Genomic DNA, 22210 nt, shown 5'->3' on the forward strand with positions numbered 1-22210 from the left:
ACAGGTCCCCAGCCGTTACCAACACCTCTTCCCTCCCTGACCAGATATCCCTCCTCCTAGTGACAGGCCTGGCACTTGACATTATTAGGGACCTGCCACACTTTGCCATAAACAGATAAATTGTACCGGGAATTTTTCCCCCCACACACTCATCATTCTGTCACTTTATGTAACTTGCTGACAAAACCCATGACCCTTCAGGCCTTTACGCCCTTAATGCATGAGTCATAAAGGCAAGCATGAACTCTGCATGCTTCCCAGTTGGGCACTGTAAACGCTTCTGCGCTTCACCTTGCACAGGATGTCAGGGGGTGCCCAATAAACTAGCCCCCTCGTGGGCAATCTGAATCTGTCCAGAAAACTGTGAGGGCAAACTTTTTTGGTGTGAGAGTTCTGAACTCTTGGAACAATCTACCAGAAAGTGTTGTGACGACATCGAGTATGAGCTCTTTCAAGACCAGACTTGACCAACACTGGAGCAGGTTCAGGTACATTCAGGAACTGGTGCATTCCCAGTACTTGCCAACAGTGCGTAACAGAGACGTGACTGATCGCCCAAGCGGCTAACGAGCCGATCAGTGGTGAAGAGGATAAAAGAGAAAGAAAAAAGTCATTGGAAATATAAAAAATACCACACATTTTATTCATTCAGGTTATGAAGACCGCAATATCAGAGGTGACAAGATAATAGAAAGAAGAAGAGGAGGATAGGGTACATTCAAGAGCCAGTGCATGCCCAGTACTTGCCAACAGTGCATAATAGAGACGTGACCGACCGCCCTAGAGGCTAACAAGCCGATCAGTGGCGAAGAGGATAAAAATAAAAAGTAAAAGTAACGAAAAATCGTGACTTAAAAAGTCGAGCTTCCTCAACCATTCTAAAGCTGTTCTACTTTTTTTTTAATTATGCTACATTTTGGGGCCCAAAAATGAAAAAAAAAGAGTATTAGATTTTTTTCTTTACGTCGATCCTTTAAAATGATCACATTATAGAATACATGGTCATCGTAGTCCCCTGAGTAGCATTTATTTTTGTACTTTAAGCTCCTTTTGTCACTAAGCATCGTTGAATTCAATTTAACCACTGCAATTAATCATTTCAATAAACAATGATAAATAATTCATATTCGTTAGTATTTTATAGGTTGCGACGAACCCCACACAAATAACAATAGGTACCTACTTTCATTGCTTCCGTTTGGGGAGCTGGTGGTAGAGCGGTACCGTTCTTACCTCGCAAGCCAAATGTCACGGGTTCGATTACCGGGCCGGCGGAAGTTGTTTGGTCACTCTTCCTAGTTAGTCTCTGTTCACCTAGCAGCAAAGTAGGTACCTGTTGAAAGTTGCGAATTCGTATTCAGGGACAAGTTGTTGGACATAAACCATTGACTCTCCAGACTTCTACGCCCTCGACTCTTCAGACTTCTACGCCCTTAACTCGTGAGACATAAGGCAAGCATGAACTTAGCATGCTTCCCTGCTGGGCGCTGTAAACGCTTCTGCGCTTCACCTTACACAAGGATGTAGGGGGGTAACCAATAAATAATACAAAAAAAAATTGCTTTCGTTTAGCTCTACCGTGTCAAACTTCAACTCTAAACCTTCTTGAATAATTTTAAAGTTGTTCATATCATACAAAGGAAACACTCTTAGTGAGACTCGATGGGAAGAAATATAAGACATAAAAATAGTGTCATGTACCATAAAAGCCAATAAGACCCAAAGACGGCGAAGCCAAATAATGACCAGGAGGAAATACACCTACAACCTGTTCCTCACCTTGGATTTTGATCACTTCCTGTTATCACCTGTATTTCCACGATATCATCCCAGTATCATATCTAAAAACATAAACTTTACTATGCTAAATTTACTTAAAAAATCCACCTGACACCCACACACACAGCTACTTTCCGTCAGCACACAGTTACACTAGTCCACACAACACACTGAGGGACCCCAACTCTCAGCCAAGTATAAGTCATATTAATAGTACCCTCACCCATGGAATAGTTCAGTTTACTTACCGTCACCGTCTCACTATTTCTATACATATAATAGGTAAATTATCGTTGGTAATAATATGATGATGAAAATAAATGTAGCTTATAACGAAACCCAGACGAGTTAAGAGAATAAAGTAGCAGTGTGACTATTGTTCTGACTACCACAACAAACATGGCGGTGCAGACACTTACTCAGCGTGGCAAATTATTTCCTTTAATATGGAATTTAACGTCCTTATCGTATTCAAAATATGCCTGTAATTTAGAGTTGTGTCAGTCTATAGATATACGTAAGCAAGAGAATTGGAAATTTAATTCTAACGCTGTTGTGATGAAGTTATGTAGACCCCTATCAAAGTTTCCTAGCCCGGTGAAGTTCTGTAGTACAAGTATATTAATTAAATGTTGGAACTGTGACACTATACAGGCACAGTACATTCCGTTTTGTAATAAATGTAACAGCTTGCAACCACTAGATTATAAATTGAATTATTATGAAATACTTGGAATTGAAGAGGCATTTAATATAGATAGGAAGGTTTTAGCCAAGACTTTTAAGAAACTTCAAGTTCAATTTCATCCGGATAAACATTCTTTGAAGACAGAGGTATGTCCTCAATGTATATGTTGAAAACAGGTGCCATGAAATTATCAGATTTGGGGGTTTTGAGTATAGGATATTTGCACTTGGGTTCTAATGTATACAGTATATTAAATCTGATATTGAACTAGCAAAAAAATGGGCTAAAATTTGGATCTTGACTGTTGCTTTTGTTTGGCAGACAATTTTGGTCTCATTTTGCTTAATATTTGATGCTAAATGCAATGGAGATAGTCTTTATGTGGAATCGCTACAAATACTGAGGGAACTGAAACCGAAATTGTGGAAATGACGAATACCTGAAAGTGATTTTTGTTATGAAAGTCAGCTTTTTTCAACGGGGAAAGTTATCAACTGAAGATGGTATCATCCCAGCCCCTCTGAACTCTCGATCATTCTCCACATCAGCCACTCTGTGACTTCACTGTGACAACACATAAGATTTCTGTTAATATTGACGACTGACCTACCAATGTGTTATTTTTTATTTATTTATTTTTTTTTTTTTCATCAGTGACCTCTGATATGATAATCATTTCTTGTGCAAATGCTTCGTTTGGAAGATAATTAGGCATGCGCACTACTTTGTCTTCTCGGCAATAATGTGGCAATGTCATCTCATCCCAGGATGTAAACAGCCAATCATATTGACGTAATTCAAAACACCCCGTCGGCTGGGGCTGGATTGACGCTGATGCTCAGTTTATGCTTATGAGCCATTCGGTATGGACGGTAGGGTGTGACAGTTGCCCCAACTTTGTCCTACAATGCTGTTCAAAATTTTGGTGTTGCATATTGACATAAAAAATACCCACGTGCAATTTTTTTAAGATTCATGCATATTTGAATGAGCACCAGCAATTTGAAAAATAGCGATTTTGCTTATACGGCATACGCGCCTATATATGAGATTACACAACCATCATAAAGGATATTAACACAGATCATTTGCCTGTCTTAATTAAAAGCTGTTATCATTAACACCAAATAGTTAATCATTCTTATTCTCTCATGGTACATTAAGGGGTTTTATCATATATTCACAAGGTATATTGCTCTAGAGCAAGAAACCATGATTTTTGTTCGGAAGCAGATGATCGTTTGCGCTGATTAGGAACGCGGAGTCTGTTATTTTCAACTACTTGAAGGACTTCTTGAAAGCGCTCCTCATCCCTGGCAACATTAAGAATGTCATGGCAAAGTTTTTACACCACGCTCTGCAGCCTCATTGACGACCTGAAGCTTGTCCACAACCCGTTTCATATTCAGGTAGTCGTCATGATCCGCCCATTCACTGGCTGGACTGTGGAGAAACTGATAGGGCATGCCTAAAATGGTGAAGAACCGGCTTGAGTCAGGCCCAATTAAGTCCACCAGGGCAGTGCCACTTTCTGGGACAGGGGGAAGATATGAGTTTCCATAGTCCCCATGATTGAGCCCCACTCACTTAGTAACTTCAGTGCCTTCATGGCAAAGAAGGGCCTTCCTCATCTCCTCTTTTGTCCTTTCTTGTACTTGGGACGAGAACAAAGCCAGTGGGGCCAACTCTTCAGTTAGGTACCAAGTGTGTCTACCGAGTGCCACACGTGCTTTGTCAACTATTGTGGCGTCATATGGGGCAAATTCAGCCAAGGTTTCGACCAAATTCAAGTCATTCAGTGGCGCTCTTGCTGGAACGGGGCAAACAATCCACCATGGGACATAAACAGCGACTGTGAACACAGCAAACCGTTCTAACTTGCTGATTTGACTTTTAGTCACAACCTCGGCATTGGGAAACTGCTCTTTGATCTGGCCTGACAAAAGAACAATCTTGATGGGTATAGAGCAGTTTAGTCATCCACCTTGCTTTGTGAAGTGCGCCGAGGTAGACCATCGTGAAGTTCACTGGCTCGGATCTAGTTACAAGCAGCAGACAAAGCTCTACCAGCTCCTTGTAGTGGCCACGTGTAAATGGTTGGGCTAGAGATTCACGGAAGAAGTCAGCCATCTCCTGCTGGCGCTCCTCAAACACTCCAGGCATTGCGGGGTAGTAGTATTTCTTTTTTTTCATTGTACGCCAGTTGAGAGAAATGGGACTTGAACCTAGAAATGCAATTATTGGGATTATTGTATTTCGTACTAATCTATAATATTGTTTTAGGGGTATTAAGATTGATATGATCGATCATTTGGTGTTCGTATATCTTATAAGTCTAATAAAAGAAATTCCACTAAATTTATTCATTAGATGATAATAATATTCCTTGTTATTTTGTAAAGCCGACGGTGCTAGCTCTAACATGCACTGATCTCCAAGAAAATTTACAGGGGTGTTTCCTAGATAAATACACATCACTAAAACTTTGAACAGCATTGTAGGACCATTTTTTTATTTTTGGAGGGCAACGGTCACACCCTAATGGACTGCTACTCTATGTCCACAAAAAACGGAAAATTACACCATATCATAGTAAGTTCTTTCTGTTAAATATACTGGGGGGTCCGGGGAGCAGAGCCTCATGACGAGGAAGTTAGGTTAGGTAGGTTTATTTGGTTAGGTTGGTGAGGTCTTCTAACAGTGCTTCTTCTGCTTGTTTTTCATTTCAACTCAGGTTAGGTTTAATTTAGAAATAACCACCTTTTAACACAATTGCACAAACTACAACAGTCTCCACTATAAAACACAATGAAACTGTGGCAATTTTATTATCGTTTTCTATGAAAAATCGGCCAAGGGTTAGTCATCAATATTTACCAGGATTTTTTAGGTTTGGTTATAATTGGTAAGGTTAGGTTAGGTTATGATTGGAAAGATTAGGTTAGTCAAGGTTATGTCATAGTAAAAAAAAAAGTTTTTACTTAATGATTTTCAACTCGGAAGTTGAAAAAATTAGCATTTCCTCCCCAAAAAGACTATTATCTTCATTGCATTAAGCATCAAATATTGAGCAAAATGAGACCAAAATTGTCTGCCAAAGTAGCAGCAGTCAAGATCCAAACAATTACCAAACACTGTCAAAGGAATGAAGGCCACAGCTTATATTCTGTTTCTTAAATACATGTAAAATAGTTCTTTCACATTAACAAACGCTCTATAAACAAAATTCCAGAAACCTCGAGTTAAAGTAGTGCCTTTGTGATTCACACTTCAGCCTGACTTGCTTTGGCAAAAGTATTTCAGAGAATCAGAAGAGCCCACACTTAATTTGGGGTGTTTTTCCATTGGGGGGGGGGGGATTTATTAAAAAAAAATGTTTTATCATCACCAGCATTGTGCAGCCTTTTTCCACACATTCATAAGATAGCCGTGATTACTTGATGGCAGGATATTCTGGTTTTGAAGAAAATTCTACAACTGGATGCCCTCCTATTGTCAAACCACTTTGACAGTGGAAATTGGTCTCTGTATGTAGGACTTCCAAGCACCCTCTTAACTGATGAGGCAGGGTTGCTTCTCCTTGAGGTAATCAAAGATTATCCACCTACTTGTATGTTAGATGCAAGTCAAATTGAGAAGCAAGGAAATTTTTTTTAATAATTTATGAAGTATATCACTAGAACTACGGTTAATATTTGGTAGTGTCCATGCATGGAACTCTATAGTGATGATTTTTAAATAGAGAGATAGAGGTTTACAGTTCCCGTATATACTCGTCTATATTTCTACCTCGTTCGTGGTGTAGATTAATACAGTATAACCTATTTTCTATATTTTCAATTTCTTTCCATTCTTTTTTTTTGCGCCCCCCCAGGCTCCATTGTGGGTCGTTTGACCTGTGCCCAGGTGGGCTAATTCCCGTAAAAAAAAAAAGTCGACCCTGATTTTTTGACCAAGAAATCGTTAATTTATGATATTCCTCGTTTATAGGTCGACCCAAGTTTTTGAGAGTAATGGAACAACAAAACCTTCAGTAAAAACACTCTACGTCCTATAAACTGAGGCTCGCCATGCCTGAAACACCAAGTGCCGAAGGCAAATTGTTTACCATTTATTATTACGACACTTTACACTGAAACGCGGGTACAGTAGGCTCTCACCAATAACGTTTAATAGGTGCCTGAAAAACACCGTTATTAGCGAAAATGTTATTTGTGTGACATTAAAATACATGTAAAAAGGGTTTATTGGTGCCGTCGCCACAAGAATTTCACCCATTTATCCCCCTTGAAGCCCTCCTAACACTTTTTGTTAGCTGAAATAAAAAGAATTGTTATTCAATCATCAAAATAAAGAGTTTGAGTAATATAACACTTAGCTTGGGGGAGTTTTTGAGGTGCTTGGTGTGATGGTTGTTCCATATCTGAGGTTCACTAACACTTGCACTGTCTTTCATTCTACAGGCTAACCATTTCACAAGAAAATGCTCTGTTATCACTAACAGCCTGTTTCTATCGCCTTTATCATTCATAGCTCGCCTCGCATTTCCATCACTACCGAAATATTTTTAGCCAGCACAATACTCTTCTTGGTCTCCTCTAAGTTCCTCTTAATATTTCGCACTGTAGACTCAGGACAGTTCAATTTCCTCACTTTAAAAGTTCCCTGTCATTCAGGTGGCAAATCACTCCCTCCACCACCTCCCCTAGTCCCCACAGGCAAGAATGCAGAAGCCATTTTTGATCACCGACCCTAACAACCACTGGTTATAGTGGCGAAAATCTCACACGTGGGCGCAGCACTCTATTCCACTGAGCGTGTGTGAGAGTGAGGCGGAGTGGACAACTACGTCATCAACATGGCGGCAAACAAACGCTATCATTGATGCGCTCAGACGCTTCCCGCGAAATTTCCGTTATTCAAGAGAATCCAGACGTTATCGAAAATGGATATCTATTGTAATTTACCGTTATTGTCTAAAACGTTATTGTGGAAGTCGTTATTGGCGAGAGCCTACTGTAGTTTCAAAAAAATATTGTATATTTCCCTTCAAGTATTTATTCAAGTCAATTAGGAGGGAATATTTTTGTAATACAACAGTTTTTTAACTGAAAACCATTCGAAAAGCGATTACAGTAACATCTTTTGAACTACGAAAGGTAAGCGAAAGTCATTGTTTTCGTCACAATTTTATCCCACTTTCCACTGTAATACGTACGTCATTTTAGCAAAAATATTACATTTCCATATTTATTTCTGAGAATATATTCATTCAAGTACAGAAACACGGTATCGTAGTTTTCCTTTGTTTCAAATTTAATTAACAAAGATTGATGTTTCAAATTTATTGAACAAAAATTGATGTAATATCTATAAATAAACTTTTAAAGATGAATACTTTATGTTTTACATCGTCCTGTTCTACCATACCATACATTTGACCACTTTGGGCTTGCTATGATGATGCAAGAGATCTGCCCTGGCAACTGTACCAACACTCACAGTTGGTGGTGCGTCGTTTCCATTTTTTACTGGCAGTAACTGGTAAATATTTTTCAACCTAACGAAACTATTACCCGTGTAGAGGTTGACCCCCAATTTTTTGCCAAAAAATTTGGTCTTAAAAACTCGAACTACACACGGGTATCTACGGTAGTTAAAGGATTACGACAGTATATTTTCTAGCCCGATGGCTTTGAGATATTGTCACAAAAATAATCATGGGGAATATTATTTAATGTATCTGGGGGCACATCATTGCTGCTTTGAATACAAGGTACTCAGCTGTTAGCAACAGTACCGCATGACATTGTTTCTGTTATGCAGTTTGAATTGTTTTAGTGCTCATTGCGGCAAAAATAATGTTACGTCGGATAGGCATGACTTACTGCATTTAGAAAATTTTCACCAATTTGTTATACTATATAACTTTTATCAAAATGAAAATACTGTGTTACTGACATAAATTGGCAACTTGCTGTACAATTATTTACTGTATAAATAAATACCAGTACACTGTAATATATAATGCAGTAAGTAATGTACAGTGAAAGAAATTAACACCAGCCAGTCGGTAGCTGTTTGTCATTGTGTCGAGAACCATTGATCTTGTAGTTGTATGTAAAGAGATTTATGCATGTGAGGTTGGAAGAACGTGTGGTCTCAAGGTGTACTCATTATCATATCTTATACACTATACAGTGGTCCCTCGGTTAACGAACACAATTCGTTCCAGAAGGTCATTTGTTAACAGAAAATTTCATTAACCGAAACCATTGTTTCAATGAGATTTTGGGTAATTGGTTCCAGCTCACCGATAATTACATACAAACTAAAAATAAATGCAGTAAAGTACACTTACTTTGAGGTGTGCATGTAGAAGGCTCCTGGTTGATGATGATGATGATTGGAATTAGAAGTGGGGGTGGAGGAGAAGGGAGAAGAGAAGGAAGTGGGGGTGGAAGAGAAATCACCCCATGCTTCATGCCGCCATTTCACCCAAAAAAATTTTAGTTCACTTGGTGTAATTCAAGATTATTTTCTTTAAATCAACACTGCACTGCACTATATATTGTCAATATGTAAAATAAATTTCAAAATGACCAATAATTGTACTGTAAAAACGTAAAAATAGTTTATGTTCAAGAGAGTCTCAAGCAAGATGTTACCTCCACTGAGCAGACACAAACTGACACCTGCTGGGTGAGTCAAATGGCTGTTTGGCACGCTAAAAACTAGTTTCCTGTACTTCAATTATGTTCAGTAATTGTTAAAATGACTAAAAATTTTAATATAAATCTTGTAAAATTATTAAATAGTACAACCTTCTTGATATTTACTCAAATGGGAACGAATTTAAGCCCTAGAACCGATTACTGTCTTGGCGGACTAATATTCCAGCTGGTGAGCAAGCGAAAACATGTTGAGAAGAATTCATAAGGAATTCGTTAACCGAATTCTTTTCGTTAACCGAAATTTCATGAACCGAGGCGTTCGTTAACCGAGGGATCACTGTACAGTATACAGTATGTGTACACAAGTAAGTTTGTACAGCATTATGCAGTATGCATAAGGATATAAAAATTAAAACAGTGGTGTGTGTTGAAGTGCTGAGAAGACTGCGAGGTATGCGAGGTGTCATCGACCCTCCAGATGTATGAGAATTTGTCAGCTGACAAATACAGTAAATAGTTAATCTAGAAATTTAAACTTTCTTACATTTTTATGCTTTTTAGTTAATTTGTTTGAATTAGTATCACTGTAAAACCTCAGTATCTGCTACTGATTAGCCTTCAAATAATAGACATTGATCACTCCAATTCTATTTTCTTGTCCAAGTTTTTTTTTCTCACTTACATTCAGTAGATGATGCTGTGGATGATACTAAAGCATCCATTGATTTTTGGGGCACCATTAATAATAGTGGTGCAGTTTTAGTCAGTAAAATTTGAGTACATGTACTGTATTGCAAACACCAAGCTGATTTAAACGACAGACAATTATCACCAAATTCAGATATAATGTATTTTATTCAGTGAAAATGACTGGAGTTTGGGGACACTGATAATTAATCAATACACTGCCTGTATAAATGGTAAAACACATTTTTTAACTCAAGAACATCTAGACTAACTTCAAGCACTGCAACACCTGAGTGGATCTAGGCCTACTACCTCTGAAGTGCAACCTTTGCTTCTAATCTCCTTTTGGGGGTGCTAGCTGTAATGTGCATCCATAACATGAGCTCTCATTTATCAAAAGAGGTACTGTGTAGGAGGATGGCTTAGCCCCCAAAATTAGCTAACACAGCAACAAGAATTGCCTGGCTATGGGCACTGTTAGAAAAATTTGGCTATCAGTCTTCCATTTTTCAGAAAGAACAGCAGTTGGCAATGGAATATTCATCAGCAATTAACAAGGCTTATCGTTGTCTGAATCATCCAGTGGAACGTGCTCTGTATCTGCTAGATCTTGCTGGACAGTCTCTTCATGAAGGACAGGTGAATAATTTATATTGATTTAAGAACTAAGGAAGCATGAAATTAATTTATACACTGAATGGTACTGTATATAGTAAAAAAAAGACTCGACAGTAGTTTCTTGAAAGAAATATAAAAATTATTTTAGTTACAGTACTCTTTATTTCCATTAAAAATCTTCAATTTGTGTGAACTTTTATAACAGCATTCAATTTATGTTTACAGTACAGAAACACATTAGTACATACTTTGGGACAAAAGTTGAAATTTATAACTTTAGTTCTGAGTAACACAAGTTGTGGTACTTTAAATTGTAAAAAATACGATGCAAAAATTATGAAAAAGTTTAACCCCTGTACAAATAGTCAAGGAAAAAAAATTGAAGAAAACTATTGTCAACAGTATTATGTACAAGGTACAGTCTATGTCCATGGCAATTGTTATATCTTCCAGCCTTGCATACAACATACAGTACTTTTATACCAAAAAATTTTAATGTATAACATCATTTTTTTTTAGATTGTGTGAATTGTAGGAGTATAAATTAAAAAAGTACAGGTACAGTACATACATTATATAAATTATGAAAAAAAATTGCATTGTAGGATGGGACAACAGACTAGTTACAGTATTATACATACCGTATACAGTATTATCTAATATACTATAGGACTAGCCGTGTGTCTGTCTGTTCTGACCAGCCGAAACGGCACAATCGTTTTTCATCAAACTTCGTGGAAAAATCGCAAAAAATTCGTAGAGTGGAACAAACCTGGTCCCATGTCGATGGTTTCTTTAGGAACGCATTAATTATTTATTTTATTTACACTGGCAACAGATGTCGCTGTACGCTGTCAGCCGGCCGGACGATTGCAGTTATCGTACGGCTCCCTCCTCCTCTCCCCACTTTTTCTCTTCGCCTACTTTTTTTTTTTAATGTTGTTTGGATTAGTAAAGGAAGGAAGATGAGTAAATAGAAGAAAGAAGGGAAAACAGACAATACAGGTAGTTAGAGATAACAGGTGGGGGGAGCTGAGTTTCATCATGCGTCTGGATGCGCAGTTTCAACTTTACCAGACCATTTTCGGACCTTACGAGGCTACAGTGTGTACTTATTTCTCTCCTTATGGCGAATATTTCTTTAACTAATTATTCTAACCTTTATTCTATTCTTTCCTATAGTATATTAGATACTGTAAGTATCACGACCACGACCATGATCATAACCACGAACATGATTATAACAACCACGACTGATTATAACCACGACCATGATTATAACAACCACGACTATGATTATAACAACCACGACTATGATTATAACAACCACGACCATGATTGTAACAACCACAACTATGATTATAACAACCACGACCCTGATTATAACAACCACGACTATGATTATAACAACCACGAACCTGATTATAACAACCACGATCATGATTATAACAACTACGACCATGATTATAACAACTACGACCATGATTATAACAACCACAACTATGATTATTTCACCTACGACTATGATCATAACCACGACCATAATAATAACAACCACAACCATGATTATAACAACCAAGACCATGATTATAGCAACCACAACCATGATTTTAACAACCACGACCATGAATATAACAACCACGACCATGAGCGCACTTCTCCAAATATTCCCTCCATTACTGTTTTTTCGAACTATATAGCGAACTGGGCACGAATGGCCCACGATCACTTGTCTAATATACTATAGAAATAGCCGTGGCTCTGTCTGTCTGTCTGTTCTGGGCAGCCGAAACGGCACAATCGTTTTTCATCAAACTTCGTGGAAAAATGGCAAAAAATTCGTAGAGTGGAACAAACCTGGTCCCATGTCGATGGTTTCTTTAGGAAGGCATTAATTAACCATTTTATTTACGATGGAAAACGATGCAAGTCCACGGACTTGGCGCACCCTAATTAACCATGCAAGTCTACGGACTTGGCGCACCCTCATTTGCTGTACGCTAGCCAAGTACGAGCGTTCAAACTTTCACCGGTCACGAAGGGCCCACGATCACTTGTGTTTCTCTATGCAGTTATGTACTGTACAGTAGTACAGAAGTCTGGGGTGTTTATGATCATCTAAAGTTTATGTTCATAACTTGACTGGTTTAGAGGGGACTCATGTACACTACTGTATTGTGCCCATCAGATCTAGGGACAGTAGCCTAGATGGCAGTGCTTATTGAGTAATAACAGAAAACAACTTTCTGTATATTGTATACGAGGGTTAGTCAATAAGTAACAAAACAAATGAATATACTGTACTGTAACTGCAGAAGTAATGACTTATCATTAATGACCATATACCAATTTTTCTCACATAATCTCCCTCTACAGCTTTGCACTTGTTCCATCTTTCTACCGTTGTTTTATTCCCGCTGGGAAAATTTGTTTCGGCTGAGTAACCAATTTTGGATTTCTTTCTTCACCTCTTCATTATTTGAAAAATGTTTTCCAAGTAAACATGTTTTGAGCAGACCAAACATGTGGTAGTCTGATGGTGCGAGATCTGGACTATGTAGGGTGCAGCCACATCTCCCAGCCCGGTTTTCTAATAATTTCTTACGTATGCTGTGTAATGCGAGTGCTGAACTTCGACAGGTTGTCTGGCTCAATCTTCACCCACAATGTTTGTTCGACCATTTATGAATTGTTCAACCCACTTGTAAATGTTAGGTTGACTGATGCAATTGCTTCTGCGATGAATTTTCCTTGGTTTTATCCTTTCCGAATTTAAAAACGAACATCGTTGTTCTTCCAAAGTACAAAATTCAAGCGGACAGCTCATTGTTATTGCAACACTCACTCGAGACTAATCAAATGAACTGAGTAAACAAACAGATGAAGATGTGCAGTAGCCTATGCATGTCTAAACATGTCATAACATGATCGCTGCACTTGCCCTTCCCTTCGCTGCCTACATCAAAGTCTTGTTACTTATTGAATGACCTTTGTATGTGTGTGTGTGTGTGTAATAATTTAAAAGTCCAGGTGGAGTGGTCTTAAAAATAAAAAAAAGCTTTGAGACCAGGCACACAGCATCAGGGGATGACTGCTTCATTTAACTTTTTTTTTTTTTTTTAATACCAGTACAGTCCAATAGAAGTTCAATTGCCTTAACAAGTGTACAGTACTGCCCTGCATGTCTTCACCCATAGTACCATTAATCTATTTAGAGCCCATATTCCATCATGTTTTCTAACTCATAATTGCCATAGGCTGTCTTCTGTGGGTAACTTATTTTTCCCGCCATTCCTCATAATGTCTAAATATTTAAAAAAAAATTACAAATTGTTTATATGTATAGTTCGAATTTCTTAAACTACCTCTTAATTCCTATTTTTTTTTACAAACTGTTCGTATCTACAGTCAATAATAAAATTTCCATTAAATACAAAATGTACAGTACAATATTCCTAATTTCAGCTTGACATGGACCCAAAATTTCTTTTGGAAATAATGGAGGTAAATGAAAAATTAGCTGAAGCAGACAACAAAGATACTGTCCAAGCTATCGGTCAACACAACCAAGAAATACTAGATGGACTCCTTAGGTATGTTTCATGGAAAGCAAGACAAAAAAGAAATGCATGCACAAACTAATAGTGAATCTCAATGATTTAAATTAATTTTGAATATTTATTTACCAATTTCTACATATTATTGTTTACAGAATATCTTATTTTGTTAATCTTCCCATGTTTGAATTCCTGCTGGAACTTTGCACATTCATCAATGAGTGTACAGTACAGTTAAGTAAGCATCTTTGATCATGGTGGAATAGGCATTCTTTAGACTAGTATCCTGCCGAGGGGGTGGAATAACCCACTAGCTGCTCATTCACCCTGTATTGCTGCAGAAAATAGCTTGTGTAATACTTGTTTAAAATATCATTCCCTCAAAAATGCCATACTGTATTTGAAAATCAAGTCCCCCATGTTTTATTCCCTCACCCCTCACTAAACCAAACAATTTTATGAAAATGAACGTAATGATTTTAAACACATTTTCACAAGCTTCCTAAGTAGATTTTACTCTAATTGTTGACATACAGTATAGTATATATATCCTACTTAACTTTTTTTTTTAATTCACCGCTGGTATGGGAATTGTTTCATTATTTACATATTGGAACAAATACTAACACAGTAGAAGAACGATCAAAACTGTCTTTCTTAAACTTAGGTCGTTATACCCCCGTGGAATTTTTGTAATTAAATAACATTCCAATAAAGTATTAACTAATAAAATACTGTACTGTACTATATACCTCGCTGACAATCATGGTTCATATTAGCTGTACAGTGCAACAATTCAATGATTTTGCAATGTTATATGAAAATAAGATATATATCATCATCATTATTTTACAGCATTTTTCCATGCTTGCATCAGCTAAACATGGTCACCTGATGTCAGCTTTCCATGCTGCCTGGTCTCTTGCACTCTATCTTGTCAGGTTCCTATCTCTAATGTCATTCTTACCCTATCCCTGGCCATCCTCCCATCACCATTTAGACTCCTGTACCTCTTGATCCAATTGGTCTCCTCCATTCTGTCCACATGCCCATACCAACTGTCTGCCTCTGCAGAATTTCACCAATACCCTCAATTCCCAGCTGCCCTCTTAGCTCTAAACAGAACCTTCTCTCTTTCAGTGTCACATTACACATCACCATTTTCATATCAGCTGACTCAAGTCATCCTCTTTAACATCTCACTTCTCACACCAGCTACATACAAAACAGTACACATTCTTCTTTTCACTAGGAGGGACAGTCCTCTTGCCACCAATAAAGGCAGCAGTTCCCTAAACTTCCTAGAGCCACTCCTGACTCTTGCAACTGAACAGGCTTCAGCACCTTCACTGACATTAATCATGTTGCCCAGGTAAGACAGCTCATCGGCTCAGGTCAGGGGCATATCCCTAACATTGAGTTTCTCCAACCTTGCTGCAGGCACATAATTACCTGCACATACAGAAACACTTAAAGTCAGCAACATCCCAATCTGCCATCTACTCCACTACACCTCTTCTGTATCCAACTTCCACATGTGTTATGCATTATTGAGTTTTTGCCAAATTCACTCAGGCATTTTGCCTCTATTCCATCCTTCCATTTCTTATATTTCTCCATTGCCTCTTCAATACTCTCTGTTATCAACACTTAAGTCATCAGCATGCAACAACTCCCAGGAAAGGCCAGCCCTAAAGTCCCGTGATATTGCCTCCAGCACCATGGTAAATAGAAAGGAGCTCAAGATAGACCCTGGTGGACTCCTATTTTCACCTCAAATTGAGAAGTCCTTGAGTCCTCATGTAATGCCATAACCACTCCAACAAAGTACTCCTCAACTCTTAGTTTTCTCATTGTTCACTTTACTATTTCACATGGTACAGTCACTTATAAAAGAACCCCCCCTCCCGGGAGAGAGATCTTGGAACTCGTGGCCTATCAGTTCTGGTAACAGTGTACAGTACCTGACGTGGGGGGGGGGGGGAATTGGTGAATCACTTCCATGTACAAGAACCACTTCTTCAGGCCATGTTTTGTCTCATGCACAACTAATACAAGGTGACTATAACAGCATAATTATGTTACCTTTATGCATTATGTTCTAAGATATTAATGTCATCACTAAAATGACCTTATTCATCATATTATACCTATGTCCATACAAAGCTTATTCTGTAAAAAGGAGAGTTCCCTTGTATACTCACTCGACCCTGGTTTGAATGAATGTATTGGGGAGAGGTCTTTCCTCGTTGTTGAGGAGGGCATAAATATCCATGAAAGCAGTATGGTTTCAAACATCGTGAGGTCAGGATAGGATACCCTGTATGTTATGTTTTTTGGCCCCCAAAATTCCTTGTAAATGCATCTCAAATTATATAATGAGAGTCAATGGGAAAACTGTTTCCACGTTGTGGTTACGGAACCCTTCCATAATCCGGAAGATGCCTGTATCAGTACAAATGACTCATGCAAAATCACATATATGTTGGAGAGTAGCACCCTTTCTCACTCTGTCTGTCTGTCTCTCTCTCTCTCTCTATGCATTGATCTAAGATGAGACAGACAGATGGACGGAAAAATACGTTGTTGCATTCTATTAATAAAATATTATTTAATACATCCCCCACTCACATGTATGTGTTCAAGTAATAAAAAGCAAACTGAGAAATTAAGATTTTGCATTTGATGTAATCATTACTGGGGCAATGTATTCCTGCATGGAAACCACCCATACCATATGAGGCGCTCCGCATAAGAAGGGGATGAAGAGCAAAATTAAAAAAGCTGAGAAAAATACATTTAAAGTTTTTTGAAGTTCAAACAACCATAACTTTTTTGTTTTTTAAGCTAGAGGGTTATTTTTTTTTTATCATGCAGCTCAATCCCTCTCCTAGCAAACTGTGAAAACTGGAAGTTAGTACAGTACTGTGAATACCTGTTATTATTTTATCGCTAGTTGAATGAGAAGAACTACCTGTGATGTACAGTTGTTTGATCTTCAAACCAACAATAATCGCGTTTTTCTGCAATAATTTGTTTTTATTATTTTGAGCTAATACTATAAAACGAGTTAATGATCACCAAAAACAGCACTTGTCTTCCCCATAAACCCCCCAAAATTAAATAATAATAAAAAACTCATTTTCCTATCAGTATTTATCTTTCTGTCCCTATTATTACCCAAAAATTTTTAATATTAAGTACAGTATAAGTGTGTAATAATAAGGAAATGCCACTACTGTGCATACTCATCCCCCCCCCACGTAATTAACATACGAATACAAAGGCGGAGAAAGTTTGCATAATCTTGGTAAAAACAGTATTATGATAATAGTATTACAATCTTACTTTGTTTAGTTCCTTCTTTTTATTATCCCTGAAGATCGTAGTAAGTTGAAGTTTTGTAAAGCCTGAGGAGTTTGTATAACTTGAATAGCCTCGTCATAATCAATCACGTACTGATTAAAGTCTTTCTCTGCCCTCTCTAAAAATCGCCACACAGATTCTTCATTAACTAAATTATTGATGCCGGCAACAGTTTAGTTTCATTATAAGACTGAGCTATGGGCTTGTTTTCACTAGCATTCGTTGGGTCAGGCTCACTTTCATCACTATCAAGGTCAATGCATGTCTCGTCAGTGTCCACTTATACCTCCTCACAGTCTGTATGTTCTTGTTGTGATACATTAGCGTCACTGTTTGTGTTACCATTACTCACTTTCATCATCATCATCATTATTGCCGTCAGTGGATGTCACGTAACTCTGTATCGGATCACAATCTGCAAAAAGGTCTTGTGATGCATAGCAGTCACTTTTTGTATTATGAGTATACTCAGTTTCATCTATTTCAAGCTCACTTTCACCTTCATTATCATCGTCAATGCATGCCACATTGTCTTTTAACTCAGTCGGCAAAAAGATCTTTGGATGCTTCGTAACACGCGAAAGAGTTATTCTGTGCGTTCAAAGTGTTATTGTCATTATGATAATCACTTTCATCATGCTGTGAGTCACTTTTATTGTCGACAGGTAAGTCATCATAGTCTCTAAAAAGATCTTCCGATGGTTCATAACGTGATGTATGGTTTTTTCCAGCAATCACAGTGTTACTGTCATTAAGAGACTCACTTTCATCCTGTTGTGGCTCATTATCACTATCATCATCGTATTCTATATCTTTCATCACTGTCGCATTGAGTTTTTACAAGCGGATGTCTCCCCAACATTCTCATGCACATCACCTGCACCATCACCGGTACAGTAGCACTTGTATCACCATAATCTACACTAAATTCACCACCAAAATCACTATCACCAAGCTTTACTGGGGTGTCCACGTGAGCACTAGTGTCACTAAACATACTCTCAGGAATAATGGGCTCCTAAACCCACACCAGAAGGCCTGGCCTCACTTGAGTTTTGCTCTAATATCGGGCAGATATTGCACAGTACTTCTCACACCCGTGGAACACGAATAACGTCAATGTTACGCCGAAGTTATAAAAAATAGCAGTAAAACATACACTGAACCTCCTATGCTATAATATGTGCCAAAACTAAGAAGGAGGCAGCATCTGGGCATGCGGATTGGCCGAGGAGCTGTGAAGTAGCAAGGGGAAATCCATTGTGATTGGCTGCCTCAGGGGATATGGTCCGAGGGAGGCGTGCTCTCACTGGCTCTCGCTCTGAATGGGATGTTGCCACTTTCTTTGACTGAGCACACAGCCAAATACGTAGCTCCAGGCCTGGGACGAAATCACACCTTATTTTTGAAGGACTTTCTACCATATTTCTATTCAAGCTAGAGGGTTACATCCAACGCCAACATGTAGAGGAAGGGTGAAAATAGTGATATCCATCAAAAAAAGCATTTTGGCCGGGGTTTCGCTTCACCCCTTTTAATGCGGAGCGCCTCATATATACATACAGGGTTGAAAATTACATGATTATTTAGTGATGCTAGGATCTTGGAATATAATGTGTAAAAGTAACGTAATTGTGCTGTTGTATTCACCTCGTTTAAGTATGCATGAAACGAGATATGAATTGAGGCAATGGTTTGTAAAGACGGCAGTGATCCACCACTTTAACCCAACCCCATCCCTCACCCCCAAATCTGAACTGCCATCAGTTACAAGAGCTCTCGACTGGGGGGTGTTTCTTTTATGAGTGAACTGTACCATGTCAAATGCCTTCTCTAAATCTACAAATGTAAGTACAGGTACAGTTTTCTCTTCATCCCTAGATATTTATCTTACAGCTGCTTGGCCATAAATATTGCCTGTGAAGTTCCCATACCTAGCATGGCTACTCTCTCCCTTATCAATTTCTCAATTACTCTTTCTGTAACTTTCATAACCTGATCTATCAGCTTCAGGCCCCTGTAGTTCCTACATTCAAGCACCTTTACTCTTGTAAGTATTCATAATCACACTCCTTCCCCAGTCATCTGTATTAGTACATTCCATCATGATTGCATTTTTGCAACTATCCCATAGCTTCCAGTCACCTTTCCATTCATTTTGTCAATTGCTTTCCCCACCCATGGTCCCTGTACTGGTTCTGCTACTCCTGCCCCATTCGTACTCCTCATTCAGTAATCTATCTTCGCATTTTCTCCAGGCATCTTGGATTTCCTCATTATCAACAATCACATTACCATGGTTATTTCTCACACACTGCTCACCAACATCATCCTTGTCTCTACCCACTATTTGCCTGGCCATTCTGAAAACCTCTCTTTTTGCATCTGCACAATTAAACATACCTGTGAATGTCTCCTGTTCATGCTTCTTAGTTTTGTAAACTTCTCTGGCCCAATGCTGGGATTCCAGGTACTCCTCCTTGTTACCACCCATCTTCCGGGCCTTATACCATCTACTTTTTTCCTTAATACTCTGTTTACTTTTACTTCGTCATCCCACTACCATGCTACTGCATGCCTAGCTGGGCCCTTCCTCCAGCAACACAACTTGTCAGCTGTGCTCAGCAGAACATCCTTTACTTTGGCCCAGCATCTCTCTACACTCTTACCTGTACTCTCACTGGATGTTTCCAATCTTCTCAACTTGATATAAAATGATTCTCTTACATTCTGTTCCTTCAACTTCCACACTCTCCCTCTCAAAACATACACCTTCCTTTCTCTGCACCTTTAAACAACATATCCCACACAAGCAATCTGTGCTGCAAGGCACATTCTTCCACTGTTATAACCTTTACATCCCTGGGAAGCAAATAATTAATCCATGTTCCACCTGACTCGTATGTAGTCATCCAACTCACCTTCTTCTGAAATGGGTTTCATACAAGCATGCCCATTACTTCCCCAAATTCAAGCATTCTTTCTCCTGCGTAACATGCATCACATTTTGTCCGTGCTGACTACTTTGTCTACGCATTACAGGTAGAAGTTCTTATAAGGTACTACTGTACTGTATTGAAGACCTGGATGAAAAAACATCATTATTGTGATTCACCATTTATCATAATATTTGCCAATCATATATGTCCAGTATAATCCTGGAGAACTGTGTTGAGGAAAATTAGCGAACTTGTAGACTGACGTACCACATTCCCTACAATGACAAAAAGAAATTAAGGATAACTCCGCTCATGCAGTACTGTCACTTAGGCTTTGAAGTGCTTAATGCTGCTTCTTCCCATTTTCTAGCTAACTTCTGATATGAGTCACATATACTGTATAAGATTGATCCTGAAATCCTCTTTTATGCCCAAAATCGAATCAGGTGCTTTAGCTACCCTTCCTCCTCCCGTTGGGTAGCTAAGAAGTTGTCTGAAACTGAACGGAATAAAGTCTCCAGTATGGCAAGCCCAGTTGCCAGGTGCATGTGCTGAATGTATTATCATAATGCATTGTCTTCTATCTCAAGTTGTGACTGCTTTGATGAGCCTTTTTAGGCACTTATAATATGAACGTATCACTAAGTAATGAACTAGTCCCACCCACTAATGGACTGAGTACTGTACTAAAATACTGGAGTTGCTTGGTATAGACTCAATCATAAAACAGGATTTCAGAATTACTCCATCTTTTTTCTTATATTTCAGAGAAGCTGATGTTGCTTTTTCTGCAAATGACATAGAAACAGCAAGAAAGGTAGTTGCCAAGATCAAGTATTATAACAACATTTATGAAAAAGTGCGACAGTTTGAGAGAGAACATGGAATCATTGATTAACTTGTTGCATTTAGTCTTTTTGGTTTTGTTTACATTAAGATAACAAAATTATGTTAATACTGTATATAATTTGTAGAAAATGCATTGAAGATGACAGTTTTTTTTATATTGTGTATTTTAAAAAATGATAAACAATGAAGATTTGTATGGTCAACAATGCCTTTGAGTGACCTGTAAGATATGACCATTGCCAAGTGCCCCTTGGACACAGCCTGTCAGTGTTCAGGTGTGTCTTTTCCAGGTGGCAGTATTTGCTCATAATAAACCCACTCAATGTATTGGGCCCGCTGTTGTTTGTTTCATAAATGACATGCCTGACGTTGTACACTCCTCCATACAAATGTTTGCCGATGACGCTAAGTTATTTTGGGAAATTAAGAACCAAGCTGACTGTGAAGAGCTGCAGAAGGACCTCTGTGGGCTCCAACAATGGTCGAAGGAATGGCTGCTAAGATTCAATGTCACGAAGTGTAAGAGGATGCACCTGAGGCGTACCAACGGTAAGGAGGCGTATCATATGTTCCAATGGGATGAAGAAACTGCATTAGTTGAGACTGTATGGGAGAAGGACCTAGGTGTGTATGTTGACAATGAGCTGAAGTTCTCGGGCCATTGCAAGAAGGTAAATCAGGCAAATAAATTATTGGGTCTTATAAGAAGGTCGTTCAGATATCTAGACGGTCCGTCCATTGTAACGATCTTCAGGAGTGAAGTGCTTCCCCATCTGGAGTACTGTCACCCCATCTGGTCCCAGAGATATGCCAGGGACTGTCAGTTGGTTGTAAATGTTCAAAGGAGGGCCACCAGACTGGTGCCTGCACTTCGGCACCTCAGCTACCCTGAGAGATTGGAGAGCCTGAACTTGCCTAGCTTATACTACAGATGGGCAAGGGGGGACCTAGTTGAGATGTACAAGCATCTCAGAGGGCACTACTCAGTTGAGTGTCCTTACTTAGAGCTGGCGGACGCTCGCCCCACAAGGGGTCACAGCTCAAGATTGAAGA

At 38.6% G+C, this 22210-nt stretch overlaps 1 protein-coding gene across 2 annotated transcripts; it reads left to right on the top strand.

Moving 5' to 3' along the window:
- Positions 1-2163: 2163 nt before the first annotated feature.
- LOC121871868 (iron-sulfur cluster co-chaperone protein HscB-like) lies at positions 2164-21491 on the top strand. 2 transcript variants are annotated; one of them, XM_042374443.1, is made up of 4 exons: positions 2164-2613; positions 10342-10467; positions 13912-14039; positions 21077-21491. In XM_042374443.1, the coding sequence occupies exons 1-4, from the start codon at positions 2179-2181 to the stop codon at positions 21204-21206; spliced, it is 819 nt and encodes a 272-aa protein (XP_042230377.1). In that variant the 5' UTR covers positions 2164-2178; the 3' UTR covers positions 21207-21491. The 2 variants fall into 2 exon arrangements, with proteins under 2 accessions (XP_042230377.1, XP_042230378.1); XM_042374444.1 differs by having other exon boundaries at positions 2164-2296.
- Positions 21492-22210: the final 719 nt, after the last annotated feature.

Source organism: Homarus americanus, unplaced genomic scaffold (genome assembly GCF_018991925.1).
Source record: "Homarus americanus isolate GMGI-L3 unplaced genomic scaffold, GMGI_Hamer_2.0 scaffold39675, whole genome shotgun sequence".
Classification (NCBI taxonomy): Eukaryota; Metazoa; Arthropoda; class Malacostraca; order Decapoda; family Nephropidae; genus Homarus; species Homarus americanus.

What these genes read in the sequence shown, in the direction of transcription:
- LOC121871868 (XM_042374443.1), top strand. Translation starts at nt 2,179, where the DNA reads ATGGCGGTGCAGACACTTACTCAGCGTGGCAAATTATTTCCTTTAATA. An exon ending in AACATTCTTTGAAGACAGAG is followed by an intron (nt 2,614 to 10,341) that starts GTATGTCCTCAA and finishes TCCATTTTTCAG; the next exon opens with AAAGAACAGCAGTTGGCAAT. An exon ending in AGTCTCTTCATGAAGGACAG is followed by an intron (nt 10,468 to 13,911) that starts GTGAATAATTTA and finishes TCCTAATTTCAG; the next exon opens with CTTGACATGGACCCAAAATT.